This window comes from Columba livia, chromosome 21 (genome assembly GCF_036013475.1).
Source record: "Columba livia isolate bColLiv1 breed racing homer chromosome 21, bColLiv1.pat.W.v2, whole genome shotgun sequence".
Taxonomy (NCBI): Eukaryota; Metazoa; Chordata; class Aves; order Columbiformes; family Columbidae; genus Columba; species Columba livia.
Window position 1 is genome coordinate 6799038 of NC_088622.1, and position 25520 is coordinate 6824557.

Here is a 25520-nt window from a genome sequence, read left to right on the forward strand (position 1 = left end):
GGTTTTATTTCAAAGTAATAGAGCTGGAGAACTTTTTTCCCTTCGTTCTGGTGTATTTGTGTGGACGTTTGGGCTGAGTTTTTGTTCGCGTTGTGTGGTCCAAGCAGGGGTCAGCGTTCTCCATGGAGCTTTCGCAGTGCTGGGGTTTCCTTCTGCAGTCACGTACAAATGCAGGGTTGAAATAAAAGCACTTTGGATATCTGCATGAGGAAAGGGAACCTAGTTTTTCTCTGATTACTGTGTGTGCAGTGACAGCTGACAGACCTCGTGACGCGGTCGTAGCCTCCGAGCTGCTCTGTGCTCCAGTTGTGCGGAGCGAGTCTCGGTGCTCTCCATCCCACCAACCCTCTGGGCAGCATCTCTGACCGTGCAGGTTTCCAATGGCTTTTTTAGGTTTCCTTCACCTTACGCACATCAAGAACCAGTTGGTATAAAAACCCAAAGCAGCTTGTGTTCACAGAGGACTGATGATTATGTCGCTGTGGTGCCGAGTTCCCTGTGGTCGGGGTGTCTGCGGCTCTCCTTGGGGAATGGAGGTGGCGTTGAGGTGCAGGCACAGGATTTACCACCCTTAGGGGTGACGCTGGTGACTGAATGTCCCTCGGCTTGCAAGGGGGGGTCTGGGGGGACCTAACTGCTTCTGTCACCTTCCACAGGTTGCTTTCCAGCCTGTGTCTTGCAGATTCCTCCCCACCCTCCTTTGGGTGCCTGCATTTGCTCTAAAGCCCATGCTTGAGGGAGATCACTCAGTAATCATAGAATCATTTGGTTGGAAGAGACCCTTAAGATTGAGTCCAACTATAACCTAAATCTAGCACTAAACCACGTCCCCAAGAACCTCGTCTATACGTCTTCCAAAGACCTCCAGGGCCGGTGACTCCACTGCTGCCCTGGGCAGCCTGTTCCAATGTCTCACAACCCTTTCCATGAAGAAATGTTTCATAATGTCCAACCTCAACCTTCCCCTGGCGCAACTTGAGGCCGTTTCCTCTGCTCCTGGCGCTTGTTCCTGGGGAGCAGAGCCCGACCCCCCTGGCTCCAAGCTCCTTTCAGGCAGTTCAGAGATCAGAAGGTCTCCCCTCAGCTCCTGTTCTCCAGCTGAACCCCCCAGATCCCTCAGCCGCTCCCATCACACTTGTGCTTCAGACCCCACACAGTCTCGGGCCATTGCGCTCTCTGGTAGAAGGTACATCACTTGCTCGCTTGGTCAAGGTCCTGTCTGGGTCCCAGACGTGCCCCAGCATGGCACACCAGTTTTCTTCAGCCCAGCCCAAGGTCGTTCCCTGCAGGGCCAACCACCAGCTGCTCTTCCCGCGTCCCTGTTCCCACCCAGAAAAACCTCATGTCATGATAGTGTTGGAGGGGAAGGTGGAAGTCCCAGAGGCACTGTCTTCCTCTGGGCATTGTGGGGTGGTGTGAGGAGCTCGGTCAGTGCCAGGCTGGCAGGACACAGAGCTCAGTCCGCTCTTGCTGTGCAGGTTGTGGCTCCGCTTGAGCAGCCTCGTGCATCTTCCTGGCCAAAGCCGCAGGGGACATTGGAGGGAGTGGAAGACAAGGAGCAGTGGAGCAGAGTGAGAGGTCCTGCAGTGGGACAAAGGGGCACAGCGGTGTAGGAGTTGATTATGTTAGGAAATACATCTGGAAAAACGTGGAAGATGTGGAGATGCTATGGAGATAGGAGGTGTACCTCCTGCAGCATTTCCTGCAGATGTTCCTGTTCAGAGCTTCCCTCGGGGCTTCCATGGATGTGGGGAGGTTTTGCATGAACTTTGGGGGCTCTTGTGTGGTGTCAGACCAGAGCGGTGCTGAGCCACCCAGTGAGGAGGGTTGTGGCCACCAGAACTGACACCCTCCGCTGGGACCCAACTTCTCACTGGGCATGGAACCTATTTGGTGGCACAGCTCAAGCTTAAGCCAGATCTCAGTGAGCAGGATTCCCTGCTCAGAGAGCCGGTCTCTTCCTCCAGCCTGGAGCCTGGGGCTGTGCTAGTCTGTGCTGATTTGTGACAATTTGGCCATGCAGGGTTTTCCAAGTGTCCCAGGTAGTGAAAACCTAATGGATCAGTCATCACACGGGCACATTATGACCGAGTGGAAGCTGGGATTCCAGCTAATATCAGTATTTCTCATTTCTTTCCAGGATCTTTGGGAACTGTTAGAGTTTGAAAGTAACTCTAGACTGTGCTGTGTGCTCTTTCAAAATGATGCTAAAATGCTGTTCCACTGAGCAACGTGTTCAAGGAAAGGCCTTCCAGAAAGAGACTATAAATAGCAGAGCCTTTTGGTTTCTGAAAACTCATTTCCATTAACCAAAGCCATGCGTTGACAGGGGATGTTACCTGGTGCTCTGGGTAGCAATGCTGTGCTGATTTTAATTTAAAAAAGTAAAAATTAAAAAATATTGTGACACTGCAAGTTACTTTTCATCCGTATTAGTAAAGAGATGTATTTGGCAGGGTGCTGAGCACCTTTGGGATGGCGAGAGCCAAGGGGATCGTTTTGATCTGGAAGGGGCCAGGTGTGTAAACCTTGAGAACAAACATGATCTGGTAATCAAGTCTCATTACAAATTAATGTTTGCATTAAAAAAATACCTTTAAGCTTGTTCTTTGGCACGTCTGCAGCAGCTCCTTTCTTCCTTTGTAACAGAGCCCTTCATGTCCCCATCTCTCTGTTTGGCAGGAAAAATGCCGTTAGCGGGTGAGAGCTGGGACTCCTGCAGCTTCCCCTCTGTGGATACTCTTTGCAATAGGTCATTGCACTGTCACGCTGCCCTAATATACGAGCGTTTACACCTGCTAGGAAAAGCCAGTCCAGCATCCCCCTGGTGCGGCCCCAAGCAGTTGCATTCAGTCTTTTTATCATAGAAATAAAAATGACAATGACAGCGGAAAATGGCCACTCTCTCTGGAGCTGGGCTAAGCTCCCCACTTCAAAGGTACTTTTGTAGCATCCCTGGAGTCTCTAATAAAGGACGCCTGCTCTGAAAGGCTGGCATCGCTCCTGGAGAGCTGGGACTGTGTGTCTTTAGGGGCAATATTTACAGCGTTAAAGGGCTCCAGGGAAATGGAAGCAAGAGGTACAGCTCATTTCTTTTCCTTTTATTTCCATAACTTGCCTCTGGTTGCTGTTTGGGGTCGCTGGAGTGGATTTTGGAGCCCTGGGCACGATTGCCGGGTGTGCTGAGAGCCCACAACGCTCGTGTGCCTTCTCTCCAAATCTTTCTTTAGCAGATGTGACTCCGTTGTGACTTGAGGATGGGGATTCCTGAAAGTTCTGCTTAAAATGCTCTCTGCCTTCTGTGCAAGAGAGCTCCTTGTTCTGCACTGAAATCTGGTATCCCCTGCCCTGGCCTTGGGCTTCCAAAGTAACCGTATTTAAACCACGTTTTATTAGGTCTCTTAGATTTGACTGTTAGGGGAAGAAATGACGAGATGTTTGATGCTGGAACCAGCTGCAGTTTGTGGGACTTGCTGTAAAGATAAGGGCTGGCAGGAAGGTTTTCTGCCCTCCTTCCCAGGGCTGGTGCCACAGACCACAGCTTCAGTTCAGTGATGTGTGTCTATGTGGTGGGTTGTTTTGGTTTTTGGTTTTATTTTGGTCCTCTGAACAAATCCCTGGCATTCTGCTCTTTGTATGGTTTGTGTAGGGCAATTCACTCTGTTATTAAAACCTCTCCCGCGTTTCCCCACTCTGTTGTAGGCTCTGGCCGCCTGTCTGGCGGAGGGAGGGGACCAGCCGGTGTTCCAGAAGCTGCTGAGCAAAGTGCAAGATGCTCAGACCCTGAGTGCTCAGACCCTCCTGTCTTTACTGAAGCTGTTTCAAGACACGAATCCCAAGCTGCGAGCGGCTTTGCTGGAGAGGGAAGGGGGTGGCGGAGAAGACCTGCAGCAAACAGGTAGAGAATTCGGTGCAGCCTGTGGCAAAGTGAGCAGGTAACCTTAAAGCAGATCTCTATAAACCCTGTGACCTTACACGGGTGCAGGAGGTTTATCACGTGCTGGCCAAGATCCTGGAGCGTTTCCATCCCGCAGCAGTGGGGATGGGGCGCAGGGCTCTCCCCGTCGCTGCCGGCGGCGCTGGATCGGTGGCTGTGCAGCCAGCGTGGTCAGAGCACGGCTGAGCCTCGGGATTGAAAGCTCCTGTCTTACTTGAGTCTGACACAAAGCAGTGGCCTTGCAAACCTGGTGTTAACCTCCAGCTTGCTTTATGGCTTTGTGCTCTGTTAGATAAATGAGACGTTTTCCTTTCATAGAGTTTAAAGAGAATAGTAAAGTGGTTTTCCTCCACTGCTTGTGCTTGGGATGAGCTTTGCTATTCACTTAGATCTTTCACAGACTCTCACTCGCTTCAGGAGCCTGTCAGTTCCTTCAGACTGACTTGTTTCTTCTCTTGTGTTTCTGAATCCTTTTCCCCCCAGAGAGTGCAGACAAGGGAGAGACGCTGACCGCTCGCTTGCTGGGTCACAGGGGGGAGCTGATCCAGAGCGTGACACAGCTGAGCCCCATCGTAGAGTTCCTGGAGGCGGCAGAGGAGGGATTCCTGACCGCCTCAGAGAAACGGGTAAAAAAAACGTGAAATAAGGAAACCTCTGTGGGCGAGGTGGGGTGTGTGTGTCTGCAAGGTGCTGTCTTACCGCGTGGTTTGCCAAGTAACGTGCTGGCCTCAGCTGGCAAACTGACCTCCCCTTCGCACAGCACGGGCTGCACGTCTATGTCGTCTCAGGTCCGTCTGCACTGAACTGTGGGAACAGAGAAGGCTGAGCTGTGAAGGTACGTCCAGAGGGGATGAACGCTGCCTGCCCCACTGCCCTGCAAGGGGAGCTGGGGCACAGGAGGTGCCTGATGCTCCTTGAGGCCCTGGAAGTGCCTTTTTGTGAGCCCGTAGAAGGCTCTGTACTGGAGTTTGGTGTCAGCAGAACCTCTAAAACCTCTGTGCTGTCTGTCTGCCAGTTGTGCTCTTGTGTACATTGGCTTAGTTTCAGCTGACCCTCCCAGCTTTAACTGTTTAATTCTTACCATGCAGTTTCCTGCAAGAATAGCACATCTGCTGACTTTTTTTGATGTATTTAGTGCAGCAGTTTGGCGAGGAGGACTGTTACTTTCCTGTAAGCAACTGTATTATGCGTGCTGATTTGCAGAAGCCATAATGGACCCAATATCACGTATAAACTGCTGTTTCCTGTGTTTTGGAGGAAGCTGGCTATATCCTACCTGTGCAGCTGTAACTGGCAGAGTGCCCCACCATGCTGCATCCAGTACACAACTCACAGACCTCCTGTCCTAGTTTGTCACATCTGTCACGTGATGCAGGGTTCTAGCAAGTGGAAAGCACTGTTGTGCTTGCTCACAGGAACGATGTCTGCTTTCTGTCTGAGTGAGCCTGACCAGAGCCATGACATGGCTGAGGACCTCTGCCCACTTTTTAAACCCCTCAATAACCCGTTGGTCACTTGCATGTGTTCCTGGACCAAGTGTCTATTATGGAGCATCCCTGGGTGTGGGTGCAGCTCGGTACCAGAGAAGGTGCTGCCAGCAGAGGTATCTCCCTTGTCCTTTTGGGCTGGGGGGTGACTGGCAGCTGGTGAATTTTCCCCTCTGAAAGCAGCACGGCAGAGCATGGAATGGGGGCGTGAGAGGAGAGCGGGAGGTGTGAATGCAGCAGAGGACTCAGCATCTCCTGGGGATATTGCGGCTGTCAGCAGAGCCCGTGCGGGGTGCCTGGAGCTGAGCTTGTGGCTGGGAAAGCTGCATCAGCAGTGGGGAGATTAGGATTTTTTTGTATATGCCTGTTCATGTTGCAGTGTCGCCTTTCTTTTAAAGGCTTCACCTTTTCCCTGCATTTTCCTTTTGTCTTCATGAAATGAGGTAGTTAAAATGCAGCCATTTTTAATCTCCTCACTGGAAAAACACAAACAAACAAACAATAAATGAAAACCCAGACCCTTCTGGCGCTGTAATTCTTCTCCTTGGGTACAGGATACAGCCTATAATTGCATCATTGTATACTATGGGACTCCTGCCTCATTTGGTGAAGGGGTGGTGTTATTCAGTGTCTTTTTATCCTCCTCAGTCACTTTACGCTGTGTTTGCTGCAGAGCCTCCAAACCCTGCTCCGAATACAAAATCCTTCTCCTCTCTATGACATCCCTTTGTGCTCTTTAGCTCACAGGTTCCCAGCAAATAACAAACGTATTTGGGGAGCTCTCCAGTGAGTGCGTCATGTTGTCCCTGTCGTGACACAGGAAAATAAGGCAGAAATTACCAAGTGTAAACTGACCTCGGGGGCTTCCCTTATTTTTCATTTTTTTTTTTTTTTTAAACAAAAACAATTGTTCTATTTCCCCTCAGGCAAGTGGAAAAGTACTTAATTATTTCAGAAGTTAAATTGATTTAAATGGTGGGCCTGTGGCGTATGTGCAGTTGGGGTCTCTGGTGTCAGGCACAGTACTGGGAAAACAAACGTGGAATTAGCAGCCACCTCTGAAGGTTTCATCTTACCCGATTCATCCAGCGTTGCACTGGAGCTCTGGGCTGGCAGGGGTAGGATCTGGTTCTCCAAGGGCTCATAAAGGTGAGGTTTCCCTCTTTCTTCCTGCAGTCACTGCCTCATTAGCTACACATTTATTCAGCAAGACAAGCAGGAGTTTTACAGCTTTTTTTCTGGGCAACTGGGTTCTTTCTGTGCCTGGCCCAAGCCGTGCATGGAGCAAGTCTGATCTGCTTTGCTGTTGTGAAGCCTCTTTGTAAATACCTGTTTTTCTGAGATACTTTTTTACCTAGCATATCTATTTTTTGAGGGCTTAGCTTCATGGCTTTATTAGTGTTTTTATAATGTGGGGAGATAAGGATTTGGGTGATAGCTTGGGTACAGATTCTCACGTAAGAGAAATAAACTTGGATGCAAAGGAAGAGCAGGTAACTGCTTGGTGTCCCATGGCTTAGGTCATCCCGGAGTTCAGAGCAACCTGTCCACTGTACAGCCCTGAATGTGGAGCATCAGAGTAGCTGGTGGAAACAGAATCCCAGAATGGTAGGAGTTGGAAGGGGCCTTTGGAGATCCCCCAGTCCAACCCACCCCCTAAAGCAGGGTCATGTCCAGGGGGTTTGAATGTCTCAGAGCAGGAGACTCCACACCCGCTCTGGGCAGCCTGGGCCAGGCTCTGGCACCTCCCAGCAAACAAGTTTCTCCTCCTGTTCAGATGGAGCCTCCTGTGTTTCAGTCTGTGCCCGTTGCCCATCACCCTGGCGTTGGGCGCCACCACCACCACCACCACCACCTGGTCCATCCTCTGACACCCACCCTGAGATATTGATCCACTGATCAGATCCCTCTCAGCTTCTCTTCTCCAGCTCAACAGCCCCAGCTCTCTCAGTGTCTCCTCATCACAAAGATGCTCCAGAGCCCTCAGCATCTCTGTAGCTCTCGCTGGACTCTCTCCAGTAATTCCTTGTCCTTCTGAAACTGGGGAGCCCAGACCTGGCCCCAGCTGTGCAGATGGGGCCTCCCCAGGGCAGAGCAGAGGGGGAGGAACAACCTCCCTGACCTGCTGCCCACACTGTTCCTCACACACCCCAGGTCCCATTGGCCTCTTGGCCACACGGGCACATTGGTGACTCACGGTCACCCTGTTGTCCCCCAGAACTCCCAGGTCCTTCTCTGCAGAGCTGCTTTCAGCAGGTCCCCCCAACCTGTGCTGGTGCCGGGGGTTGTTCCTGCCCCGGTGCAGGACCCTGCACTTGCCCTTGTTGAACTTCATCAGGTTCTTCTCGCCCAGTCCAGCCTGGCCAGGTGTCTGGATGGCAGCGCAGCCCGTGGTATATCACAGAATCATTTTGGTTGGAAGAGACCCTTAAGATCATAGTGTCCAGCCATAACCTAACTCTAGCACTAAACCATGTCCTTAAGAGCCTCGTCTATATGTCTTTTAAACACCACCAGGGATGGTGACTCCACCACTGCCCTGGGCAGCCTGTTCCAATGCTTCACAACCCTTTCCATGAAAAAATGTTTCCTGATGTCCAATCTGAACCTTCCCTGGCACAACTTGAGGGTTTGTATCAACCATTCCTCCCAGTTTGGTATCATCAGCAAACTCGCTGAGGGTGCACTCAGTCCTTTCCGTCTGTCCAAGTTCTCTTCTAGAGGACTTGGGCATTTTGAGCTCTGTGCTTTCCCTCCCCTCTGGCTCCAGTGCCTACACGACTCAATGTTCAAACCAAACTGCTCCAGAGCCAGGACAGATGTGAATGACAACTCCAGTGAGGTTACCAGCTGTTGCAGCAGCAATCCTAGCTGGACGCACCAGGGGATGGAAAAGTCCCGTTGCAAGCAGGGCATGGGTGTGTTTTCTGACTGTCTCACCTGGTTCTTGTCAAAAAGAGCCCAAAATGTCAGGACTGTGCCTGCCACTGCCAGAGCCATCACTTCTGTACCTGTCAACACCTGCCTGGGAGCAGCAGTAGGTTACAGCATGGGCTCCCCAAAAGATGCTGCTTTTGTACCCTTTTTTGTGTTCTCTTCTAAGACAACTTCAGACTGAGCGATCCAGAGTCAACTCAGTGTGAATTAGATGGGAAGATGTGTCAACAGGTTCACTAACAGAGTTTTGGCTATAAAAGGACAGATTTTTAGAAATGAGAGAAACTAATTAATGAGATCAACTGCTCGTAAGAGCATAGGAGGAGCTGTTGGATTAGTCTCTTTTATGTTAAAGGTAGGAGAACTGTCTGAAGTTTGCATCCTCTGTGAGAGGTTACAGACCTGCCTGAATCAATAACTCAAGGAAGAGCATTAGAACCTGCAAGGAAAGGCTGGAATGTCCGACAGGCAAAGAAATGTTCTTTGGAGGTATGAAGAGAGTCTTGAGGTACATCAGGCTGCTGGGCGTCACAACCTGTATTGAGACAAGCAACAAACATTTGTCTGATGAAGTAAAGAAAAATGAGATGACCCTCAAACTCGTGACTGAGCCTGGGGACAAATCCAGGACAGACATAGACACTGAAACATCCTGCGGCTGTGGTGAAACCTGAGTTCTGAGGGAGCCCTGGGCAGGCTGGAGGAGCTGATAGTGGCTGTGAGGGTGACAGTGATGTGTGTTGCTGTATTTTCCAAGTTGAAAGTGGTTCCTATGATTGGTGACCAGGACAAAAGGGGGAGAGGGAGCAGGGAGGTAGGCAGCCCCCTCTGGGTGCACAGGAACGTGTGTTGGGACAGGCTGCAGGACACGTCTACCTCAAGCACTACGTGTGAGCAAAAAATGGGATAAAATGCAGCAACGGGTGTTCAAGTAAATTGTTTCTGCCTGACCTGGAATCTTTATTTGATGAGATAAAAATGGGTTTTTCTGCCTCAATTTAGACTTCAGCAAAGCATTTGAATTTCATGTGAGGAAATTGTTAAACTAGATGAAGTGGTGGTATTAAAATGGGTTGTATCTTATTGGAGATAACTACAGATTGTGCTGAAGGCAGGACTGACAGCTTGGAGCAAGGTTACTGGTGGGATTCTTGGCACTTAATATTAACACTAATGTTATTGACACAAAAATATCAAAGCATGCTTAGTAAAACTTGTCGATGAGTGAAGCCGGGATCTTTTGTCCGCATAGAGGAGGATCTGCAAGAGGGAGAAGAATTTCATGGCTGGAGAACTAAGCGTTGAGAACTGGATGATGTGATGGTGCAAAGTGAAGGACGTGCATGTAGATGAAATAACGAGAACGAAGAATTAAGACCTCATCTGAAATTTCTGAGTGCAGTTCCGGTCTTGTTCAGAAGAGGTGGATTTGTATTGAAGCAGAGACAGATCTGCAGCTGTAGGATCAGGGGAGTGGAAAAGCTGTTCTACAAGAGGAGTTGCCTTATTTTGATGAGTGAAAAGAAGACTGAGAGGGAACATGATTGTGCCGTTATAAAGAAATTGGAGAGGAAGGATGAGGTAAACACCTCAGAGAGTTTCGAGGAGCTTTTTAAGCTAGAAGATAATGTTGGCACATGAACAAATGGGTATACACTGGCCATGAATAAATTTAAGCTGAAAATTAGAAGAATCAACAGGGGAATGAGACTGTGGAAGAGCTTTCCAACTGGGGGAAAGGGAGCAAAAATGTAACTAGTTTTAGGACAGATCTTAATAATTTTATCAATGGGACTCTGCCTATGACATCAGGGAACTGGGTGGGTGACCTGCAGAGTTTCTGCCCGTTCTGCATTTCAAATGCTCAGCACAATGTTTGCGGAGGGGACATCAACCTGTATTTGTCAACCGGCTTCCCTTGTATGAGCCTTGTAGGTGTTAACCCAGTGTACTAGAGATTTTCCAAGCTATAGTGGTTGCATCTCACATAAGAGAAGCCTCTTGTGGCCTTGTCATAGAAATAGTCATTCAATTAATAGGATGCTTATTTAAATAATGATTTTTTTTCTCCTCTCCATCCTTGTTTTTTGATGACAAGCAGAAAAATCGGGCAGACAAGGGAAAAGAGACTGTCAATTTACGAAGTATTTGCTAAAATATTAAACGACGTATTGTTTTACATCCTGTCTTATAGTCTTTTTTGTTGTTGTTGTTCCCTTTGAAAAGGTGTTTTTGCTCGTTAGCCATTTCCACGAGCTAGACTTGTTGGAAGAACCCACTGGGGCAGTTTTCAAGGTGACACGTGTCAAATGTACCTGGGATGTGTTTAGATGTTCCTATAGCACCCTGATCGTCTAATTAGTTGGAGCAGTGAATATGGATTTATTGCAGTAGTGTGCACTGTGATACTCTTAGTGTTTCTCTATCTCTGTTCAACTCCAGGAGTGTGTAGGAAGCTCTCACAACCAGGTTCTTGCTTTGTCACAGGTGGTTCTGGATTGCTGTGAAGGAGGCTCTCAGAGGGAAGCTGTGGACAATCTGCTCAGGAAAGTGGATGAAGAGAAAACCCTGAAAGCAGAAAGTTTGGTCAAACTTCTGGGGGCTGTGAAAGCATCATTCCCTGGTCTGCACCTTCTGCTAGACAATTTGATGACAACAGCAAACGTCTCTGATGGCAAAGGTATGGGTACGCCAAACTTCAGACACCTGGGGACGTGGTTCATGGAATTGCCAGGAGGTTTGGATGTGTCTGGACTTCAGTATGCTCTTATAATCTAACTTATGTGTAAGGCAATGGGATGGCCATTTTACACAGACAAAAATGGTCTGGGAGCACTGGGACAGGAGGACTGTGCCAGCAGGAAGGCCCCTGCTTTGCAATGAGATGAGCAAGGTTGGGCTCCTTCCTTGGGTTTGACACTGGTGGGGTAGAAACTGGGATGTCATATCTGGAAAACAGGAAACTCTTCCCTCCAGTGCCAAGTTACTTTTGGTTTTGAGTCTCTTAAAAGCAGCAGCATGTGTCTCCATAATAAATAGAACCATTTTCACATAATAAACACTTCATAGTTGAAGACATGTTTAACAACTCTGGTCTATAGGTGACTTAAGTCATGGTACTTACTGCCTTTTGAAAGCAAATACCTAAAACTTCCCCAAAGTTGTAGATGTCTTGACATTAAATACAGACAGTGTCTGACCTGGCTGCTGTCTTTGTGATCCATTGTCATTGAGGGATTGTAGGAAAATTTAGTCAGGCTGTGCTCTTCTTCTAAACCCAGGTGGCGTCTCTGCACATCATGGTCATGGACTTGTGGTCTCCAATGTGGACCAGAGTGCTGATGGGAGTCTCACACTTAGTGTCCCCATTTGATGTCCTTATCTTGGACAGCTAGTGCCCTCCTCCTTTTTGTTTTGGTGGGGTTGTATTGTTTGTTGCCTGCCTGTGGTGGTTCAGGGGTTCGTGAACCCTCATTTTTTGATGGTGGGACAGTCTTCCAAGTCTGGGTGGGCTTAGGCAAACCCCTGAGCAGTTCAGATGGAGGAGAAAATCTCACCAGCTCTGAAATCACTTAAAAATTAAAAACTAAATTAACATGCAGTGAAATGTAAATGAGTGTTTAATAGAAAGCAAAACTGTGCTCATAATGCTGATAATTTCCTTTCTAACAAACATTCCCGACAGGCAGTTTGCTTTGTCGTTTGTTAAGCACGGTTGCTTTCTTGAAACACCAGGCTCCCAACATGGTTAATTATCTAGTGGTAATACCCATTCCAAGGAGGAGCATTCCTTAATTACATAGAGCTGAATCTCCTCAAATTGCAGCTTGAACTAATAGAAGCACAAATATTTCTTGTGGTGGAAATGAAGAGGGAGGGAATTATTTAAGCCACTGGTGGCTTTGAAGTCCTGCGAGTGTAGGGAAGGTGTCTTGCTGCAGGGCACGCTCTGCTTGTGAAGCCCACCTTGGTATGGCAGCAGAACTGAGAGTGTGTTCATGATAACTCAAATTTGTGTAATAAGATCAGAAACGTTCTGTTGGGAGTAGGGGGAAAATATTCTTATTTGTAAACCACCTGTCACGGAGGCCCCCCGAGGTTAGTTTAAGGGACAACAGGGTCAAAACCAATTTTTATTAAACCAATGAGAAACAGGGTTTTAGCACTCCAAAAGTGACTTGAATACACGTTCGGATATCAGTTGAGGAAAATTATTAAGGGGCAGCAACTAATACAACAGGAGATCCACAGTGTGCATGCACGTGGCTGCACCAGAACAATGCCGGAGCCGTCCCTGAGTCCGGGAGGAGTCCACACCTGCCTGATATGGTGTGGGATTATTTTAAGCAGATACATGTACTCGTATCGAGTACGGAAAGTGTACACTTGCGATTCTGCAAGGGTAAATTTATAGTACACTCACAATCCTGCGAGGAGAAATACACGTGCAAATGTGCACGGAATATTACACGTGTTTATGTGGAAGCACAGGAGGAAAATACACCCGCTATTATGTGAGGATTAATTTTACACGTGCTCATATTGAGCATAGAAAGTTACACATGCAAATATGCACGGAAAGTATAAATACACTCGCAATCATGCGAGGGTTAATTTTACTCACACCGTGGCGGCGAGGCAAGCAGAGTCTCTATCCCACGGGGGCTCTGGGCGGCAGCATCTTGCTCGTAACTCCAAGAGATCCACGACAAGGGACGGAGTCTCGACAGAGTCCCGTTTCTATTGGCTGATCAGATCTGACTGTGGGCATTCCAGAAGCTTCTCTGCACCCCCACCCTGGCTGTGGGTGCCCCTGAAGCCTCCAAACCTCCCCCACACTGGCTGCGGGCGCCCAGCGGCTCCTGGCGCCTCGGCGCTCCCTTCTCCCTTCTCCTAACGGCCCTGGCCAGGGGCTCCGGGGCCAAAGGAAAGAAGCTGTTGGCCTCAAAGAGCAGAGAGAGAGGGAGATGTGTCTACTCCTTCCATGATGAAAGAGGGAGGGGGAGAGAGGGGGGTTTGCATCCTGCCATACCACCCCCTGATCCATGCGGGGCACATCCACGTCACACCTAAACCCGATGGAGCTCAGGTGCTTAATGACGTTCCCTCAGCTTCACCAGGGAGTTGACTCATCTCCAAGAAGTCTTTAACCAGGAGGTTTTTCAAATTAGCTCAAAGTCTTCCATTGGTTAGTCCCACAGGCTGCCAGTGCCTCCTCACCGCCCCGGAGAGCTTCCTCTCCTTACTGGCACTGCGTGTCTTCTGGGTCCCAGGGACTGTATTTTCTTGTTGCCAAGCTGTGTATATTTAGCTGCTTTTCTCCCAAGTAATGCTGTGCGAATAATAGATTGTTCTGTTTGGTACTGAACCAAAATGATTAAAAGACCTAAGCATACAAACAAAAAACACACGCAGGCGGCTTGGATGAACTACTGTTTTTTGGTTTGGTTTCTCCTACAAAATATAACTGTGCATCTTCTCTAATTTAGTAACTCCAACAGTGAAATAAATCCTTTTTTAGATTAATCTATTTGGAAATTTCCAGTTTTATTTATGAGCTAATCTGGTGACAAGTACAATCATATATTGCTTTTGGTACAAGGTGTATTTTGCCCAAGTGTCTTTGTTATCCTGAATAAACACCGTTCCTCTTTCTTGAATTAGTCCATTGTGTCCTTATGCTGGGATGTCTTTAAAGGGTTGTTGGGTTAATCTGGACTCATTGTTTCTCAGAGGGCAAACCTCAGCAGACCCAGCTTGGAATTAGATATGGGAGGAGGAAGGAATGAGGTACAAGTTGCATTTTTTTGGTGTAAGGGAGAGAAGAGGGTGTTATTGCTGCTTTGCAACCACAAGTCTGGTTTGTGTTCCTGTACCCAGGACAGCTCAGCCTGCTGGGTTCTTGATTACCTTGGACCATCTGAGTGTTTGTAAAGTGTTAGTATGTTTGATAGTCATACACCACTGAGATGGAGCGTGTTGCAGAGCTCCTTGGTGGAGTGGGTCAAAGACTCTCACTCTTTCAATGAAACTACAATTAAGAGTCAGTCATGGAGTCCCCTTGATTTCAGGGCACCAGAAGAGGCTGATAAACATCTCGAGGTGTTGTCTTCACAGACAGGGCCACATGTTTACCTGCTGAACATGGCTGAAAACTGAGACTTTCGTCTGGGCTCAGACCAGGACTGGGAATTGGAAGAGGTTTGAGGGCCAGGGATCTCTTTCCGTGGGCACATCTGGACAGAAAGCATTCTGTGTTGTCTTTGATTTGGAGAAGCTTCACTTTGTCTTGTTCATCCTCTGCTTGAAGGTGAATCCGGGTGTCCTGAGCCCAGGGCTGTGTTAGTGACCCAGGGACTTCTGCCTGCCCTGGTGGTTTCGGTTCCCTCGCGAGCAATCTAGGGAGGTGCTGCAAGCTGAGCTGTTCTTATTTTCATTCCCTTGCATTCAGCCAAATGTAACCCAGAGGATTATGGAACCAAACTGTTGAGACGATACCGAGAAAACTTGGTGGAGCTGCTGACGGACACACAGATGCTGCTGCAGGGCATCTCTGCTGCACAGAGCCTGGCTCCTGCTGAGAGAGAGGTAAGCAGAATCCTGTGTGTGCAAGCAAGTACTGAGCTTTATACCCCATTGGGGATCTCTGTCGAGTCCCGAGGACTTGATTTACTCCATCATGCCTTGGTTTGGGGCAGGTCTCCAGCAGGACTTGGTTTAATGATGTCACTCCTATAGCAGGAGTGAAGCAGGTAACATATATGAAGCTGAAGGCTGGCGCGTAGGAGTGGCTGATTTGGGCACTGAGGAGAGATGTTCAGCTTTGGAGTGAGTCGAGGTGTCTGGTGTGTTTGAGTGAAGGGCTGGGCTGCCAGGTGGTCACCACTTGAGTTGCAGCCGTGAGCCAGGTCTGCAGGACTGGAGCAGGGGAATGCTGGGGCTGGGGTGAGCCATGGCCATGGCTAAACATGGAGGTGGATCCCTCACTAGCACCTCACTGTGTGTCTTTCCAAGGCGATGGAGCAGGTTGTGAAGCGTGAGGCCGGCGGTTTTGCCTCCCTGGTGTCAGCGGCGCTGGAGGAGCAGTCTCTGCCCGTCTCGGCCATTTGGCAGCTGCTGCTGGCTGTGCGGGAGCCTGCACCACTGAACCTGCTCATGGAGGAGATCCGCAAACAACCCGGAGCAGAGTTATTCTTCCAAGCAGGTAATGTCCTTGGTGTCCCCTACGCCCTCCCTTGAGCTTCTCTTGCTGCTGGGGGGAGTTGCTTTCTGACTGCTCACCCTCTCCCTGACCAGGAAACTCTTCTCTTCCAGTGGGTCTCAGCACCCGTGTCCTTGGTGAAACAGTCAATTGGTTGGACTTGCACTTTCTGCAAGTGTGGCTGCTTTGCTTGTGGCTCTGTGTTTTTTAATGAATAAGCTGCTTGAGATCTGACCAGCATCCTGCGCTAAAAACCAGCTGGAGGCTCATCAGGCTGACAGCACAGGGGAGTCTGTGTGTCCTCCACGGAGCCTCAGCCTCTGCCTTTGAGTTTTCCTACTTGAAAACCAAAACTGTGCTTTTCCCCCAATGTTGTTGCCAAAGTGACAGAATTATAGAGTAGTTTGGGTTGAAGGGACCTTCAAAGGTCATCCAGTCCTACACCTGCCATGACAGGGACATCTTCACCAGCTCAGGTTGCTCAGAGCCCCTTCCAGCCTGGCCTGGGATGTCTCCAGGGATGGTTCATCCACCACCTCTCTGGGTACCCGGGCCAGGCTCTCACCACCCTCACGGGCAAAGATTTCTTATATCTGGTCTGAATCTCCCCTCTTTTAGTGTAAAACCATTCCATGCCAGTGTGAGGAGTGCTGAGGTTGGTGGTGGTGAGGCTGTGCAGAGCCTGGCTCTGCTGGACCTGCGGACACAGAGCCTGGGTCACCTGCCCATGTGGCACCAGCCTGCCTGCAGCAGATGTGGGACAGCTGTCCCTGTCCAAACTCCTCCACCCCATGTCTGCTCAGCCCTGAGAAAACAGCACTTGTGGTGTGTGATGTATCCAGCTGCCTTTTATGTGGCTGTCCATGGATGGGGCAAATTGTGCTTAGAAACTCCTGTTTCTCCACAAAGGTTGGAACAGGATGTCTATAATTGGGGAGGGAAGAAATTGTGAGTTTTGGGAGAATCATGCCAATCTTTTGAGGTTGTCAGTGCCTCTTTCAGCATTGTGCTTTGGAAAACCACATCTTCTCACCCAAAGTTGCAGAGGTAGTGAGAAGTGAGGTCTGCTGGGGTTTTATGCTGGATGTTAGTGCTGCAGTGAGTGTAACCAGAGCTTTTTGCTGCTTTTCTCTGTTTCCTGAGCCCTGAAGAAATCACTCCTGCTGTTAATGGCTCAGCTTCAGGAAAGGACTGGACAGAGCTAAGGCCTTCAGGTTCTCCTTGGGTTTTGTGTTTTTAAGTACCTTTACTTTTCATTTTCCTCCTCAGTGGCCAGCAGTGAGAGCACAGCCATTGGGATCATCCTGCGGCACAGCAAGCTGGTCTCGGAGGCCATCCAGCAGAGCACGGACATGGAGGGCCTGGCCCCGGGGCAGGCAGGACTCGCGGCGGCGGTGCAGGAGGTACGAGTGGAGCGTGGTTCGGGGCTCACGTGGTGGGCAGGGCTGGGCATGCTCTGAAATGAAGGGACATTACTTAGGCTGGGGAAGCCTTCCAAAGTTGTAGGTGTCCCTCTGCTGAAGAGACGGTGCGTTCAGTGTTTTATATAAATTCTGCAGGAGGTTTTAGGTAGAATAAATTACCAGTGAGATTCTCAGTGAAATGAAGGTATTCAAACAAAGAAAAACAGCTTCAGCTCTGCAAGGGTGCTGAAGTCCTAGAGAAAGCAGAGCTGCCAGGGGATGGGTTTCCATTTGTTTGGCTGTTCCAGGACATATGAAAATGAAACACCCTTAGAAAATGCACTGAAGATGCTGTGACTGGGTAGTGTCCCTGAGTGCCTTGTCTGTTTTGCCCTTGACAAAGAAAATGGGCTGTGTTAGTAACGTGCTGGCCTTTTCCATCAAGCAGTCTATGGTTGCTTGTTTCTGCTCTGGTTGGCTGCTGTTGGAGATCTGGAAGGGTGAGGTGTGGGTGGGCGCGCACAGATCCTCACCTTGGTTCTCCTTGCGGTGACTGGCTGAAGTGGGTTTGGTTTTGGAAGGGAGAGAAATAGCCCAAGAGAGTTGTGTATGATACACAGGTTTGAGTTAGGTAGGCTTGTAACGCTGTAAGGCATGGAGGAACTGCTTTTTCCATGGAACGGCGGTTTTAAATGAGCTAATACCAAACCAGGAAGTCTGAGAATTTAATTTGTTGTGACTTTTATTTAATCCTAAAATTCTCTCAGCTCATGCCCATACATCAGTGGAGAGGCAAAGACCTGTACGGAAAGGGATTTATTTTCTGGTTTCTCAGAGCAGCTTCCCAGCAGTAGAGATGAAACAAAGCGGATGTGCCCTCACTCCCAGACCATCTCGACCTTTTACAGCCCAAAATCTCTGTCATGCGATGTTTCCTTCTTCTTAATTCTCCAGCTCCTGAGTATTTCAGCTCAGAAGGAAAGTTCAGAGGCCTCCTTGAAAGCAGCTCTGAGTACAGCCCAGGAGAAGTCTGTCCCAGCCATCAAGATCTGTCAGCTGCTGTGCAACGTCCACGAGTCCTTCCCAGACCTGCAGCCAGTGATGCAGGAGCTGGGGCATGTGGGTAAGAAAAGCAGAGGCTTTTGTCCTTCGGAGCCTTTTACACATGGTTATGGGATTCCTGGGCGGTTTGAGTGGCAGCGGACCTCGCTGTCCTGGTGGCCTGAGGTCATTCCACAGAACGATCCCCTGGCCAAATGCTGGGCTTGTACTTGCAGGAGGATTGACAGGGGTGAGCTCTGGATCCCAGCCCTGGAATGGGCATTTCTCCTGTAGGTAAAACACACCAGCTTAAAGGTTTGTACGTTGTGAGGGTTGTGGAGACAGTAACTGACTCCAGACTGGTGTTCCTTAACTGCATTTGAGTTTCTCCATCCCAACCCTTGCACTGGAGGCATTTAAGCAATTTACAGAATCACAGAATCCCCGAGTGTCAGGGGTTGAAGGGCCCTGGAAAGCTCATCCAGTGCAATCCCCCCATGGAGCAGGAACACCCAGATGAGGTTACACAGGAAGGTGTCCAGGCGGGTTGGAATGTCTGCACAGAAGGAGACTCCACAACCCCCCTGGGCAGCCTGGGCCAGGCTCTGCCACCCTCACCCCCAACAAGTTTCTTCTCACATTTAAGTGGAAACTCCTGTGTTCCAGTTTGAACCCATTGCCCCTTGTCCTGTCACTGGTTGTCACCAGAAGAGCCTGGCTCCATCCTCCTGACACTCCCCCTTTCCATATTGATCCCCATGAATGAGCCCCGCCTCAGTCTCCTCTTGTCCAGCTCCAGAGCCCCAGCTCCCTCAGCCTTTCCTCACACGGGAGATGCTCCACTCCCTCCAGCATCTTGGTGGCTGCGCTGGACTCTCTCCAGCAGTTCCCTGTCCTGCTGGAACTGAGGGGCCACAACTGGACACAATATTCCAGGTGTGGTCTCCCCAGGGCAGAGCAGAGGGGCAGGAGAACCTCTCTGACCTACTGACCACCCCCTTCTAACCCACCCACCCCAGGTACCATTGGCCTTCCTGGCCACAAGGGCCCAGTGCTGGCTCATGGTCACCCTGCTGTCCCCAGGACCCCCAGGTCCCTTTCCCCTACGCTGCTCTCTAATAGGTCATTCCCCAACTTATGCTGGAACTCGGGGTAAATTTAGTTATATAATTTGTGTCTATATTAGGCTATTTTTCAGAATTTTAATCCTTAACCAGTGGGGTTTCTTTGGCTCTTCCCGTACTGTTGGACCTGTATGAACCTGGATTTGTATTACAATCCCTTAACTTTGTGTATGTGCGGATACTGCACAGGCTGATTGTGAAAAGGTCACATCGGAGTGCACTGGCCTTGTGCACAGATCACCACGATGGTGTGTTTTGTAGTCCCAGACTAGTTTGTGAGTTTGTTTTCTCACTGTGCTTTGGTCTTGCTGTGGATACCCCTTACAGAGCAGTTGATCCCCTGGGAGGGTCCCACAGCAGCAGGGGGATGTTACACACTGTACTAGTTTGGGAAAGGTATGAACAAAGCATATGCAGATTGCAATTTGGTGAACTCCAGAAACAAATGCATAGCAATAACCATGCATGAGACCCTGCCCTGAGCTGCGAGATGCTTTCCAGCTGAGCAAATTGTATCTCTGCATCCATCATTTGAAGGAAGAATGCTTAACAGAATTCAGTGCTTTAATGAAAAAGATAACAGAGGGCCAGGAAGGTAACTGCAGGTTTGCATTCTGTTGAAAAGGATGCAAATGCGACTTGCTTATTCTGTTTGCTTGCGTACATTTTTATTATATTGTGCTTCCCAGTGCATCCAAGTACAGATTCTTTGGGCTGTGGATTCCACTGGGATGTGCACAGTGTGATTTTTATCCAAGCACAGGCACCGGTTCAGCTCAATCCATCCCTGTTTACTCGTGGTGCCAGAGCTGCTTGGCTTACGGCGCAGTGCGGAAATACTAGCGGATTGCTAGGTAGTTACAGTAAGCAGCTTGTTATTAATGTCTCGTCTTTTTTAGGGATAGGATGTTTAATTGCTTTGTCTGAAAATTTGGCTCAGGGCCACGATCTGGCTTTGACACTCCGCATCATTTTGTGACAGTGACAGGCGAAGCTTCCCCGCGGACCGGGAAGGGGTGACGTGCCCCTCAGTCACTCTTTGCACTCTGGGTTCGTTACTTTCCCTGTGTTCTTGAGCCATGAAGAAATGTTGTTGGGGCGATGGATGAGGCTGGTGACGCGGAGCAGTGAGCTTGTGAGAGAAACTGAGGCCCTGGATCCCTGTCCTGGCTGGAGGGCTCGGAGGGTGATGGCACATGCTCTGCTCCCCTTTCTTGACTCAGTGGCCTTAGTGGTCTCCCTAGGAGATGTCCTACACTATAGATCCAGTTTTTATGCCTGGTTCTCCTCTCTTGTAACTCCACCAAGAGCTGCCACCAGTCCTGTTGGCTTTTTCACCTGGTCACAACTCTGATGACGATTTTCAGAGAAAAGGCAATACCCTCTTATCTGCCATTCCTTCTCCGTCTGATGCTGCAAACACTTGTCCCACATCCCCTGACCCTGTCTGACTGTGGAATGTGCCAGGGCTGATGCCCTGATGACCCTGGAGGAGATAAGCCAAAAAAATGGCACGTGCCTGTGAATGTGCGCCCACCATAGCTCCTGCGCACCTTGCTGTGCCCACCTGCGAGGGACCCGTGGAGTCGGCTGCATTGCGCTGGCAGATGCCGGCTTCTCTGGCACCAATATCAAAGCGAGCAGACTGCTGTTACTGAATGTCTTTGCAGGGCTTCAAGCCAAGGTTGAGATGAAATCAAGCAAGAAGCAACATCAAAAACAAGAGCTCCGGAAAAATGGTGTTTACTTGCAGAAACATATATTCCGTATGAAGTGTCCAGAGGAGGATTGCCAGTTACCAGCCCCTTTTTGGCACCATACAGATCTTTACACTGAACTTCCATACCTTACTTTCTAAGCCAGTCTTGTCCGCTCTGATATCGCTGCTTACCAGCCCTAAATGTTGCAGGTAGCTTTATGGATCAATAGCTGTGTGGCTCTTGGCATGAGGTGCGAATGATAACTGCGGGCCTCATGTTTGAGGGATGTGAGCTTCCACTTGAAACGGAGGAGATCTTACGTTTTGGAGGAACATATGCACTGCATGGAGATTTGTAGAGTTTGCATTTCCACTTGAAAGCAATAGTTTTTACATCTCTACCACCACCAAAAAAAAAGCCTGATACTTATTTCAGGTGAGCGGAGCCACTTGAAAAGCGCCAAGCATCCCTGTGGAGGAAACTGCTGCATCCATCCCCCCACACTCAGCACTATCAAAGTAAGGGGTTGGTTTCTTTGGAAGTACAACATGAAATCTGTTGGCTTCTCCTTGGGTCCCTTCTGTAGCCTGAGCACTTACAAGGATCAGGTGTGGCTCTTCCAGCCAAGTCCATAACCTCTATCCAGCTGCTTTCCAGGTCTCTGTACATTCCCTTCTTGAGAGATCATGTTTGTCAAGATATGCCTCATTTTCAGATGTCAGAAATGTGTCAAGAACTCCAGCAAAAAGGCTTTTCCTCTGCTTAGTCTTGTGTTTAAAAAAGACAGCATCTAACGTAGTACTGGGTCAGCCCCCGGAGTTGTTAAACTGTCAGGTTTGCAAGCAAAATGCCATTCTGTGCTATAAAGGTTCTGCTTTAGAAGCCACCATGCATGTCAGCAACCATCACAGATGCAAAGGGGTAGGTGGAATTTTCTTCCAGCTTAAGCTGAGGAAGTTGAGGACAGGATGGTCACACACCCAAGAGATCTTCTGCTTCTGGAGTATAATATTTATCACGATAGAGCAGCCACCAGGATTACAGACTTGGCAAACCACTTACAAAAGAGAAAGAGAACTTGGTATGAAATACACCATAATTAACAACAGGGTTTTTCTTCCAGTGCTGAATGTCTCTGCCACTAGAGAATGGAAAGTGATGCAAAGTCCAGGGTCCCAGAGGACCCTGTGGTCAGGAATTCATGTCTGGGCCCTTTCTGGTGCGTTTTTACCATCAGGCTCTGCCTGCTCCCGGGGGCTCAGCCAGGACTATGGCCAAGGCAGTTTGGTTCTGGCCTGCTAAGTTCCTGCCTCTCAAACTTGATGTGCAATCGCTTCTTCAGTCTGGTCTCATTTCTCAGGAGAGCACTTGGGTTCACCGTTAGGCTTCCTGCGTCTCCAGGGTGTAAGCTGACTGGGTGTTGCCTGCTGCTCGAGCGAGGTGTGAAATGTTGTCTTCACCCATAGGAGAGGTTCTGGGAGACATCCTGGCTGCCAAGAGGAAAGGAATTGCTGCCCTGATGTGACAGTGCCACATGTCCTTTCCTCTCTTCAGGCAACAGGCAACCCGTAGTACTTGATGCTGTTAAAGAAACCTGCAAGTTCAGCATCTGACACCCGACCTTGCTGCCACGTCAGCTTTGCGTCACGCAGTTCAGCATGTCTGCCATTCTGCTGTCTCATGGTAGCCAGACTTTTAAAGCCTTTTGAAACCCTTTGATACCCTTTTGAGGGTATATTCCACCATCAGGCAAGGTTTCTCCTGTCACCCAGGCTGTATATATTACACAGGACTACAGGGTGTAGGTACCTGGCCATTGATTTCATGTGAGATGCTTCAGCTTTCTTTCAAAACTGTTCTCTGGGAGCAGTAGCATCCCCCTGAAGATGGAGAGCTGTCCCTGGAGCCCCTTTATGCGTTTCCCTATGAAATGGACTGAGGTTGAGAGCTCCCCTTGCCTTGATACCGTTACAGGCTTGTGCTTACAGGTTTAGGCTAAAAGTTTGTAATCCTGAATGACATTTTCACAGGCATGACAGCAGGAGGACCGTGAGCCAGCTCGTGGTGCACTGGAGTCTGTGGCAAAACTCCACTTCATCTGACCCAGGTTACACCCCTGCTGCCATGACTCAACTTCTAGGCCTTTCCAGTCCTGGTTTCTTTAGTGCATGTATCTTTGTCCACACTCCTCCTGCCTGGCAAGATGACCCTTTCTGATGTTCAACATTTCTGGGAGATTTAAAGATACTTCTTCACCTGGTTTAAAAAAATCTGACAGTGATGGTTTTAGGGATGTAGGAAGAGACCTTAGAGGTGAAAGGCATGAATTGCTATCCTGACAGAGCAGGACAAACTGGAAGCCAATCTGGTTTTCTCCCTCGATATCTTAGAGGTCGATGGGTCACCACTTGACATCTTAAGATTTCCAAGTCTGTTGGAATATGTCACCTTGTTTCTAGTTGGCTGGAAATGCAGGGCAGTAGCGCTGTGCAGGTAGGATGTTTTACTGAGCTCTTTCCATAGTGAGAAAGGCAGAAATTAAGTTCTGCAAGCGTAGGCTGAATTTCCTGTGCATTGGCAAAAGGAGAAGTCTGCACTGGTTTCCATGGCCACACAGTCGCATGGTTCTCATTATAGCAAAGAAGCCAAATATATCTGTTTGTATTTTGATTTCTTCCATATGTGCATTCCCTGTGGGTCTTTTTTGTAGATTGAGATCCTGGGTGAATTTTCAAGCTTGTGCTTTTTGAGATGATGGTGTTACAGGGACTCAGAAAAGCATTAGACTTTGTAAGAAATTGATGTAATGAGCAATCTAAAATACCTCAGGGCCCTAACCAGAAAACTCAAAAGGGTCGTGGTGAGATTATCTGTTCCCTTTCAAAGAGTTTGCACTGGGGAAGTGTTCCTGAGGTTTTTTGTAATTAATGGCTGGATATCCACTCTCGGTGGCAGACGTAGACAGTATCATACCTGAGGCTCAGCTCTTCAAACATTTAAGCACAGCTGTAAGTTCACGTGTCTGAGCAGGAGGCAGGTGCTTGGAAGCAGCAGTTTGTACTGCTTGAGGAACAGTCTTTTTGGAGAATCTGGCCCTGGCTTTTGCCATTTAATCCAGCCCCCGGTGTGTGGTGGAGAGCTCAAGAACCACTTTTCCATGCATTGTTCCCTGCATGGCCACAGCCACTTTTGAGCAGAGCCAGTGCCACTGTTGTGATGGGGCAGCGTGTCCGATGTGTGTCAGTTCTTGCTGTGCTGGGAGACTGAGGGGCTGGTGTCCGGTCCCTCCGGTCACCACTGGAACAGGAATTGCTCTTTCCGTAGGTCTCTTGACTGAGGGAAATGGGGAGAAACCTGGGGTCAGGAAGTGGAAGGTGAACAGTGAATCCCAAGTTGAAGCTCTGGACAAAGATGAGGACAAGGCAGGAGGTGCCGGTGCCAGGGAACCAAAGGAACCCCAAGAAAAAGCTTCTTCCAAGAAGAATTTTGTCTGCAAAGCCTGTGATAAGACCTTCCACTTCTACTGCCGTCTGAAGGTGCACATGAAACGTTGTCGGGTGGCCAGAGGAAAGCAAATCCAGTGTAAGGAGTGCTGTGAGGTCAAGTCAACAAAGAAGGAGCTGGAGAAACATCAGCTGGAGGTCCACGGGGTGGTGGGGACAGCTAAGAAGAAGAAGAAGCGGCTCCCCGTGGCGTGCGATATCTGTGGCCGAGAGTTTGCTCATGCCTCAGGTAGGGTTGGTGGGAGCAGGGGTGTTTGTACACAAGTCGGGACAATACAGTGAAGTGACAATCTGAAATCTCCTCTGTGCAGCCCTGTGGGCACTGTGTGTGAGAAACCCAGCTCAGCTCATTTCTCCTGCCCCACTGAGCACAACTGCTTTCTGATTAGTTCTTCCCTAATTGGTTTTCCACATGGCTCATCAAGGAAGAGTGGGGCTACTGGCAAATTTAAAAGCCTCCGAAAATAGTCAAGCTGTTCCAGTTCTGCAGCTGGTTTAGGAGGACAAGTGAGATGAGTTGAGTCTCTTTGCCTCATGATATCCTTGTGAACCTCCAGGCTGGGTGAAGTGGTGTCTCTGCAGTAGGGTCAGGCAGGGCTGGCACTGGGTCCCCCCGCTGTCACCTCATGTCCTACCTGCCTCCCCAGGGATGCAGTACCACAAGCTGACGGAGCACTTTGACGAGAAGCCCTTCTCCTGCGAGGAGTGTGGGGCCAAGTTCGCGGCCAACTCCACGCTGAAGAACCACCTGCGGCTGCACACGGGGGACCGGCCCTTCACGTGCAAGCACTGCCTGATGACCTTCATGCAGGCCTCGGCACTCGCCTACCACACCAAGAAGAAGCACGCTGAGGGTGAGCTGTCCCTGTGGGAGCCGGCCATGGGCTTGGCTTGCTCTATCCATCACCCTGTGTCCTGTTCCTCCATCTGCCTCCTGGCAGCTTCCCCATCCTTTTGGGGAGCCCTGGGCAGGAGGCTGCTCCCAGATCGCCTTTAGCCCCATGGTTTTCCATACAGTTTCCCTCTCTGCCTTGCCCCCATCCCCTTCTCCAGGTCCTCCAATCTGTAAGCCAGTTACCCGTTTGTTCTGCATTAAGGGAATCTTCCTCTACCTTCCTTGATTTTCTCCTGAGTAGCTCCTCTCTGTCCCCTCACATCTAGACTCCTGTGACACATCCTTCCATCTG

At 49.4% G+C, this 25520-nt stretch overlaps 1 protein-coding gene across 12 annotated transcripts in view; it reads left to right on the forward strand.

Moving 5' to 3' along the window:
• The window catches only part of ZBTB40 (zinc finger and BTB domain containing 40), a 47630-nt gene that overhangs the window by 14279 nt on the left and 7831 nt on the right, over nt 1-25520 (forward strand). For all 12 annotated transcript variants that reach the window (XR_010467508.1, XR_010467509.1, XM_065038188.1 and 9 more), the window contains 9 exons: nt 3703-3898; nt 4421-4563; nt 10849-11041; nt 14813-14949; nt 15376-15565; nt 16832-16965; nt 17920-18088; nt 24155-24562; nt 24981-25187. Coding sequence is in view for 10 of the 12 variants with exons in the window: in XM_065038188.1 (XP_064894260.1) it covers nt 3703-3898; nt 4421-4563; nt 10849-11041; nt 14813-14949; nt 15376-15565; nt 16832-16965; nt 17920-18088; nt 24155-24562; nt 24981-25187 (1777 nt within the window). In the remaining 2 variants the exon portion in view is untranslated. The remainder of the gene's footprint in view (nt 1-3702; nt 3899-4420; nt 4564-10848; nt 11042-14812; nt 14950-15375; nt 15566-16831; nt 16966-17919; nt 18089-24154; nt 24563-24980; nt 25188-25520) is intronic.